Below are 9,120 nucleotides of genomic sequence, written 5' to 3'. Positions count from 1 at the left end.
GAACTTTCATACAAAAGCATTTACAGCCTCTTACCATTTTCCACTTGGTAGATTACATAGTTAAGGGCTATTTAGTAATCATAAGACCACAATAAGTAAACGTGCCAGCTTTAGGCAACCTGCACCAACGGAACAGCTAACTTCCACATTAAGTCTTTTTCTGGGAGTGCAGCTGGAAAGGCCAACTACACACCTGGGCAGCTTAAAGGTGCCAATCCCCCATGCAGAAACCAAGAGCCAGGCCAAACAGGTTCCTACAACAGGACAGTCCACATCTGCTCATGTGCCAATAAATCCTCTGGAAGTTAATTAAAGCCACATTTCCCTGAAAATCTTATATTAAAAACCAAAGTTATTTATTAATAGTGCTACAGCATCAGAAAGCAAGACATATCTGAAGTGGGATGTTGAAACTGATTTGACACAAGTGAAACATGACACAGAAGTCTGCAAGAAGTTCTTCTCTGCACCTCAGAGCCAAGCCCTGCTAGGCAGACACCCCCTGCTGCACTCCCAAACACCAGGCCTAGTGCCAGGAGGGCGTTTCTTGGGCAGCATTAGCACCCACCTGCCTCTGCACCCAGGACAGCAGGCAAACACAGAACTGCCCACAAGGAAAACGTTAACACTGAAAACGCTTTCACTTTCCTTCCCGAGGACCCTGCTGCTGCTGTGAGAACACAAGCCAGGCTTCTCAAACAACAGCTGCCCAGGGCCCTCCTCACCTGCTCTGGCCAGCGCTATTGCCTTTGTCGCTACTCACAGCTTTCTCAAGCAGCAGTGAGGAAAACCACGTCCCTGACGCTTCCCTGGTGTCCACGGAGCTCTCACACCAGGCCACAGGTGCTGCCGGGGGCTGCGCTCCCCGCGACAGAGACAAGAAAATCACCCGTTGCACATCCTGACTTGGGAAAAGGCGTACTGACCGGCCCCGGCCCGCCGCGGGAAGCGAGTGCCCCTCCTGCGGGAGAGCTGCAAGGAGCCCGCGCTCCTAGCTGCCACTTCTCGGACGCGCCGGGCGGAGAGGCGGAGGCGCGGCCCGTCCGCAGGCCGCGGTGCACGCCCGGCCCGGCCCCAGCCCGGCGCAGCGGCTGGGAAGGACTCAGCCCTCCCCGAGGTTCGCTGTGGTACGTCTTTTACTCGAGCGCTCCGCGTAAAGCCGCGCCGGAGCCGCGGGGTCCCACCGCCCGCCCACCCGCAGACTTACCGCCGCGCCGGGCCCGGTCCGCCTCAGGCCGCCGCCCGCCAGGACAAAGGCGCCAACCGCCGCTGCCGCACGGCGCCGTCGCAAAGCGGAGAAGAAGCACAGCCGGGATAGCGACGCCTCGCGCTTTACGGCACGGCGCGGCACTGCTGACGTACCACCTGCCGCCATGCCTGCCGAGGCAAGGGCCCAGCGCGCGGAGCTGCATGCCTTACCCAGCGCTCGGCATGTCCCGTGAGCCGCCGCCGCAAGGCAGGCTGGGACTTGTAGTCCCGCCAAGGGCGGCCGCGCGAGGCCGCTGGGTGGCGCCACCAGACACCTCGCGAGGCGAGGGAGGGCGGAGCGCGGGGCGGGTGGCCGGTATCGGGACCGGACTGAGACCAGGATCGGGACCGGGACCGGGACCGGGACCGGTTCCGGTTCCTCCCCGTTGCCGCCGCACCCCCGCCCAGCGCAAGGGTTGGGCTCTGCGGTTGCGGCGGTGCCAGCGGGCCAGGGCCTGCCCGCGCTGAGCGGGGCCCCGGCCTGTCGCCCCGAGGAACAGTGCCAGCGCTGGCCTGCGCCGCTGTGCGTGCACAGGGACCGAGGCAGGCTGCACAGGCCGGGGGCTCCCGCGGGGCTGCCGCCTGAGCAGCTCCTGCCGGGCGGGGGGCACCGGGCCCTGCCACCCCCACGCTGCACGGGGCTGGGAGCGGGGAGCGCTTGCGGCCTGGAGCTGCAGATGCATCCTTCTGCACGGCCAGTGCCCAGGCCTGTGGGGACTTCCCAGGCTGGGCCTGCGGGAGCCAGGCCCAGAAATCCCCTCGCCACCTTTGCCTCCTCGTCTTTGCTCTTGAGACTCCCCTGGGACCCTTCATGCTCTCAAATGAGTCAGTTTTGGGAAGTGACAGCAGGCTGGGGAATCCAGAGCACGTGGTTCCCGTGGCTACCCACCCCACTGTCGCCCTCGGAGAAGTGTGCTGCCCTCCCCTCCTGCCATGCGGGAGTTGGAGTGACTTGGCACGGGCATGCCATGGGCAGCCAGCAGCACATGGCTGGCAGCCTCCGAGCCAGGGCTGAGGCAGTGACTGTGTCTGGGAAGGCTGTTGCTGCAGTGTGGCCATGCAGGTAACACTTCCGCGCAGGCACAGCACGGCTGTGGGGGGATGGGGCAGCAGCGTGGTGTGTGACTGGGGCACCAAGGGAGCAGTGTGTGACCAGGGCACCAAAGGATGCTGAAAAGCTACTGCTCCCTGCCCGGCCACACACCATGATGGAAAGGGGAGTCCATGGAAAGTCTCCAGCGTGGGCAGGGGAGTGTGGAACTTCCCTGGGGACCGCTCGGGGACTCCTCCAAGGGAACTGAGCCAGAGGTGGGTGGCCGTCAGCTGGCCAGAGGCACTTTTGCCCTTTTCCATTTCTGCGCTAAAATATTTGTGGGGACTCCATACAGAGACCAGGGCCTGCAGGCAGCGATGAGGGGCTCTCCAGGGCCACAGCTCTGAGTTACCGTTGGGAAAATGAAGTGAAACCTTGAACTTCTGCCTCAGAAATTAGCTGGCAGGCCAGAACAAATGCTTTCCTTGCCATGGCCCACAGCTGACTCCTGCCTCTGCCTGCACCGCATTCACCCCGGGAAGGTGCAGGCAGGGCAGCAGCTCTATGGGGCTGGCAGGGGCCAGCTTTCCCACCTCCAGCGGCAGCAAGACATTCACATAGAGCCGCTGCACAGGGATCAGCAGCCCCAGCGGCTCTGCCGAGACCCCAGGTACTGGCTGGGAGGCTGGGGCCCGGGCGACCCAGCAGGGATGGCTGCTGCCCCACCGGGACAGCGGCAGGAGAGATAGGGGCGGGCGCTCTTCCCGTGGCCCCCAGTCGCGGTGCCCCCGGCCGAGCACCTCGGGCATGCCAAAGGGTGCCCGGGCTTGCGGCAGCGCCTCCCCGCAGGCTGGGCGCAGGTAACGGCCGCCGGCCGGCTGGCACCGCGGAGCTCGGGTGGGCTCGTGATGCGGGAGGGCTGGGGAGGGGGTAGCGCGCCCCCCGGCCCCGCTCTCGCACCCGGGCGCTGTCGGGGCTCCCCGGGCCCGGCGCCGCGCGGGGAAGCCCCGGGGCGGCGGCGGGCGGCCCAACGCCCCCTTCCTGGGCGGGAACGGGCCGAGGCGTTATAGGGCGGGCGGCCGCCGTGTGGGGCGCAGCGTCATGAAGCGGCTCGGGCTGCTGGGGCTCCTCGGCGCGGTGCTGCTGGGCGTGAGTGGGGCTGGGGCTGGGGCTGGGGCTGGGGCTGGGGCTGGGGCTGGGGCTGGGGCTGGGGCTGGGGCTGGGGCTGGGGCTGGGGCTGGGGCTGGGGCTGGGGCTGGGGCTGGGGCTGGGGCGCTCCCTCCTTTCCTTCCTCGGGGCAGAGCCCCGGCCGGCAGCCGCTGGGCTTTCCGGGAACGGGCACGGTCCGGCCACTCTGGCCCGTCCCCTCGGCGCGGCCCGCCCCCGCGGAACGCCCACGGCTGGGGCCGTGCCTGGGGTGGCGACGGGAGCTCTGGCAGCGCTGGTGCCCTACACAGCCCGAGGCGCGCCGTGTCAGCCGGGTCCGGCCTCCCCGGGACACCCCGCCGGCGCCCGGGAGCGCGGGCGTGGATGTGGGGAGGAAGAGGGCAGGGCAGGCAGGTCTCTGCCCGTGGACCCCTCACCCGACCTCGCTTTCTCTTTCCTCCCGAAGGAGCGGGGCCCGGTGGGGTCTGCATCCCGGACCGGGGACAGGGTGCGGGTCCCTGCGGGCAGAGATGGGCAACGTTGAGCCCCGGGGCTCTGCAGCCCTGGGCACGGCCGGGTCACTCCAGCCCGGGGTGCAGGTCGGGTGTTGGGAGGCTGCGGGGGCGCAGGGAAAGGCCTGCCTTGCCCCCTTTTAACTTCCCTTTCTGCTTGGTGTCAGGCGTGTGTCATAGCGGGGCCGGTTCCCGTCTACCAGGTCAGGCATCCCCACGTCAGAGATTGTGCTGCCGCACCGCCCCATCGCTGCCCCGTCGAGCCAGGGCTGCTTGAAAGGCCCCATGGGGGTCGGCGGTGCTTGGCTGTGCTGGGCTGTGGCAGCCCTCATGTCCGGTCCTCCCTCACCGGCCTGTCTGCAGCCCTGCAGTGACCTTGCTGCAGGGCTCTGCTGGAGCCCCTGTCCTGCTCCCCGGGACAGCCAGGCTCAGGCAGGTCTGCCGGCAACTGCCAGGCTACTGGGAGTGGGCAGCACGAGGCTTGCTCTGTGCAAGGGTATGGTACTGTGGGTGCCTTCCTGCACCCAGACTGGCCTGAGATCTGATTCCCTGTGTCCTTTCCACCCTTCCCTATGCACACAGCCCCCTTCTAGGAGGAGCAAAGAAAGGCCCTGGCTGACTTCGCATGGATGATATGCTTGCCTGGCACTTCCCTGCCCCTCGGGGCTGGTGCATTGGCCTTGGAAAGGGGCTGGCAGTGCTCTGGGCACAGGAGGCTTGGTTAACACCACACCCCCTGCCCAGGAATGCAGCACTGTTGGCAGGGCCATGGGCAATCACCATCTGGTAGGAAATCTGGGGAAATGTGGGGCCACCCTACCGGAACTGCTGCCACCCCACTTCAAAGAGAGCACTGGTAGCATCAGGCAGTAGAGGCAGCTCTGCTGCGGTCTGTGGTTAGCGCAGGCATGGGAAGAGCAGTGCAAGGAAGCCGTCACCTCGGGATGTGGGTTAGTGCACAGGTTAGCACGTGTGTGCTTGCAGAAGCAAGGTGGTGCTGGAGCACTGGAGAGTGGCATGAATTCACAGGTTTTGTTTTTTTCCAGTGCTGGGAGCCTGGTGATGCCATAAGATGCTTTGATAAGCAATATGAACACAAGGGCAGGTGCTGCAACCGGTGTCAGCCAGGTACAGAGACCCTTTCCCCTTCCTAGGGACCCCAAGGCCTGACTGTGCCAGGACCCACTGCCTGGCCACAGTGGAGCAAGCCCAGCCCAATGTGATCAAGTCCCTCTACTCTATTGCTAGCAGTGCTGACAGCTTCACCTCCTTGTGTCACCTCAGTGCTAGAGCAATTGGGGACCTCATGGATGCCCTGGGAGACCCCCTGGGCCTCATCGAATCTGCCATGGCTCTCTTGGGACTGTCAGTGCTGCAGCTGCAGGACCCCATGGCATGGGCAACTTGCAGGGAGAGTGCTGCCACTGGCACTACCAAATCATGATGGTATTTGCCAGCTCCTGCTGTCACTGCCACGTTGTTTCCCAGTCCTTGGAGTGCTGGAGGCAGTGAATGGCCCCTGCTGCTCTCCTGCCCCAGCACCCAGCAGCCCTTTCCACCTGGTCCCATGCAGTGTGTGCAGCCACTGGGCGAGCTGGCCCCTGCAGCCCTGGCTGCCAGAGTGACATCAGGCTACTGAACAGCATGCTTCAGTGGCCCTGGTATCCACAGCCGCCAGAGCTCCCCCGTCCTGCTGGCAGAGCTGCTGCCTGGAACGGGGGAAAGCCCCCTCACTGCCTCCTCACCAGCGTCTATTGCAGGGGAAAAGCTGGTCTCTGAATGCAATGTCACAGGAGAGTCTCTCTGCACCCGTTGTGAGAGCGGACATTATCAGCAGAGCTGGACCAAGGAGAGGCACTGTGCCCCCCACGATATCTGTGAAGACAGTAAGTGCTCCCTGTGCCCACTGGCCCTGGCCTGTGGGGGCTGCAAGGGCTGGTGTCCAACCGGTTTCTCACCTTGCCCATGTTCCCTTTGCCCAGATGCTGGCCTCATCATGAAGACGCAAGGAAACACAACACACAACACGGTGTGCCAGTGCCGGGCCGGCATGCACTGCTCTGACACCAGCTGCCAGACCTGCGTAGAGAACCAGCCCTGCCAGCATGGCTTTGGCTTTGTGGCAGGTGAGTCGGACCAACTCCTCCCTCTTAATGGGACTGATGCCCTGGCAGCATTGACCTTAGGTCCTGCAGGAAAAGGGGGACTACCCCAGCAAGGTGCCCCTAGCAGGGCTGCTGGAGAGCTGTGCCTGCTGCTTGTGTGTGACTGGCAGCATTGCCACAGGGAAGGCTGCTTGCATGACCCCCACAGTCCATCACTTCCTGCAGCCCATACTGACAGTCCTGCAACCTCTGCTCCTCTCCAGCCAAGACTGTGGCCCGGATGTCATCTCCCTGTGAGCCCTGTGCAGAAGGCACCTTCTCCAATGTCTCCTCTAAAACTGAGCCGTGCCATCCCTGGACAAGGTATTGTCTGAGTGCTGACCACATTCTTCACTCATCCCCAGCGGTGCCCAGTCCCTGTGAGCATCTCCTCTGCTGCCAGCCTTGGGGACCTGATGAATGGGATGGTCTCTGAGGGACACAGCATCAGGCTGATGTAGGGCAGGAGCAAGAGGAGCAGAGAGCTATGAAGGTGGTGAGGGCCGGGGTGGTGTGGCTGAGCTTGAGGTAGACATCCGGGCCCTTGTGACTGTCTTTCAGCATGTGCACAGAGTGCTGGCCCCTCCAGGGATGTCCAGGCTGTCATCTGCACTGGGGAGCAAGGGATGAGTGGCTATGGGAACCCCCCATGCCCTGTCCAGGCTCTCCCTCCCAGCACACTCCTTGGCCGTAGTCATCAGCCAAGGCAGCAGCCCTCTCCATGGGGAGTCTGGCGTTGAGGATGCCATGGGCTGGCAGGTTGTCCCTGTCTTTAGAAAGCTGCTTGAGGGTTAATTGCACTCCCCGGTAGAAATGTGAGCCTTATTTCCAGGCTGAATTAGTCTCACTTCAGCTGCTAGCCATTGGATTTCACTTTGCTTCTATCTGTGCCCAGAAATTACCTCCCCATGGAGCCACTTGTAGCCTGCCATTGAGTCATCTCTGAGCTGTTCTGCAATAGCTGCAGTGCCTGAGCCCCAGCGTCTCCCTCACTGGTCAGGTCTCAAATATTTGCTCCCCCCTGTGCCTTGTCCCTAAACTTGTTCCCATCTTCAGCAGTTTCAGCAGCTCCAGACCAGGACCCCGGGATGGGGCCCGGCTATGTAGCTGGTGTCCCTGTCATGCAGCAGAGGCCCTGGTATTGGCCAGGGCCCCTGGGCACTCGCCTCTCTGGAGCCTGCTAGGCTCAGCTTTCTTGCATAGCTCTGGTGGCTGCCCAGCCCCGGCCTTTCCTCCTCAGGGGCTTTCCATGTGCTCAAGATGCTGCTGTGTGGTTACATGGTCTTGTTCTTCCCTGCAGCTGTGAGGAAAAGGGGCTGGTGGTGAAGGTGAAAGGGACGAACACCTCAGATGTGATCTGTGGTAAGTGCTCGGTGCCTGGGGCTGGGCCAGTGCAGAGCAGAGACCTCCTTGTGCTCCAGCTCCCACAGCACTCAGAGGAGGTGGCCTGGCTGCCTCCTGGGAGAGGAGGGTCTGACTGCACTGCTGGCTTGATGCCTTCCTGCTCCTCTGTGTCCCTGTGAGGGATCTCTCTGGGACTGGGCCTGGAGCAGAGGCAGATGGGGGCACTCAGTGTCTCAGTGGGAGAGTCACGAGTGCCTCACTGACCCCATCTGCCTTGGTAGAGTCGGGCAGGCGCTCCTCACTGTCAGTGCTGATCCCCATCATGGCTGCGGTCGTCACGTGCCTCATGGGCATCTGCATCTACTGCCTGGCCCACACAGGTAAGGGGCTGGGACAAGGGGTGTGATGCCTTGGGCAGAGGGGCCATATGGGGCCGAGGAGCCAAGCAGGAAGCACGGTGGCAGCTCTGCTGAGAGCGGGGCAGCCCTTCTGGGGACACTGCCAGGGCATGGCTCCCCAGGCCTGTTGCCCTGCTGGGTCAGTGGGCTCTGTCCTTGGGAGCAGGCATGTTTGCGCTGCTGCAGCCCAAGCTGGGCCAGCTCTTGGAGGAAAGTGACGGTGCCCTGTGCATCCAGACTGGCTCCCCCACCATGGCCCTCAGCCTCTCCAGCCTGGCAGCAGCAGCAGGCACAATGTGAGCTGCAGGACCTGCGGTGCAGCAGCACCAGCCCCAGCTCTGATGCCTGAGAGCTCACTGCAGGGCAGGAGCACTCCCCTGACTGTTGCCTCCTCTGTCCCTCTTTCCATCCAGATCCCAGGCGACGGGTGCAGAAGCAGGTGAGTCTGCCCAGAGCCCCTCTTCAGCAGTGGGTTAGGGTCACCCCTGGGCACAGCTGGGGATGTGCCAGCAGCAGAGAGCAACAGAGCAGGGCCTGTGGCTCTGCAGGGCCCGAGGCGTGGGGGCTGTCCTAGGGCTGCCTGGCTGGGACAGGACAAGGGCTGGGGCAACCCTGGGATGCTGCTGGCAAATGCTGAGGCCGGAGGGACCTGCATAGGGTGAGGCCTTGCCCTGCACCTGAGTGGGGAGCCTGTGGAAAGGTGGCCACAGAGGTGGGGGACATAGCTGCCTGCCCCTGACCCCTGCCCTTGCCCCTGTGCAGATAGAGGCGGGGAAGCCCAGAGAGATCCCAGAGGCCCAGCAGCCCGTGGAGGCGGGGGAGGAAGTCTTCCCTGTGCAGGAGACCCTGCTCGGGGGCCAACCCGTGGCCCAGGAGGATGGCAAGGAGAGCCGCATCTCGGAGCAGGAGAGGATGTGAGGGTGCAGGGCACTGCCGCCAACAGGAGCACAGACCGGTGCCAGCGAGTCTCCTCTGTCCCCAGCTGGGGAGGAAATCTAGCATCTGGCCTGGCTGCAAATGATGTGACGCTGCAGCGGACTGTGGCATGACCACCCCCATGGGGTTACCACAGCAGTGCCTGGTCTGGTTGCCTGCCCAGGGCTGCCATGGCAGAGCAAAGCTTAGCTGCCTGCATGGGGGTGCAAGAGCAGAGCCTGGTCCCCCAGCCTGCCCGCGGTGCTGCGGCAGTGTGCAGCGTGGCTGCCGATGTACTGGGCCCCTGGCAGAGTCTGGTGCAGCCACTGGGCTGCAGCTGCCATGGCAGAGCAGAGCATGGCTGCTCGCATGGAGACCCT

At 63.7% G+C, this 9,120-nt stretch overlaps 1 protein-coding gene across 1 annotated transcript; it reads left to right on the top strand.

The window, feature by feature from the left end:
- Window positions 1–3,382: 3,382 nt before the first annotated feature.
- On the top strand, window positions 3,383–8,743 carry CD40 (CD40 molecule; the record flags this gene model as incomplete). The annotated part of the gene is made up of 9 exons (XM_082007120.1): window positions 3,383–3,430; window positions 4,986–5,067; window positions 5,700–5,825; window positions 5,922–6,065; window positions 6,308–6,407; window positions 7,384–7,445; window positions 7,709–7,807; window positions 8,239–8,264; window positions 8,588–8,743. 9 exons carry the CDS (start codon window positions 3,383–3,385, stop codon window positions 8,741–8,743), a joined length of 843 nt encoding a protein of 280 aa, XP_081863246.1.
- Between the last annotated feature and the right edge of the window lie 377 nt (window positions 8,744–9,120).

This window comes from Phaethon aethereus (genome assembly GCF_964289735.1).
Source record: "Phaethon aethereus genome assembly, chromosome: 16".
Lineage (NCBI taxonomy): Eukaryota > Metazoa > Chordata > Aves > Phaethontiformes > Phaethontidae > Phaethon > Phaethon aethereus.
This window is presented reverse-complemented; position numbering and strand designations above follow the sequence as displayed.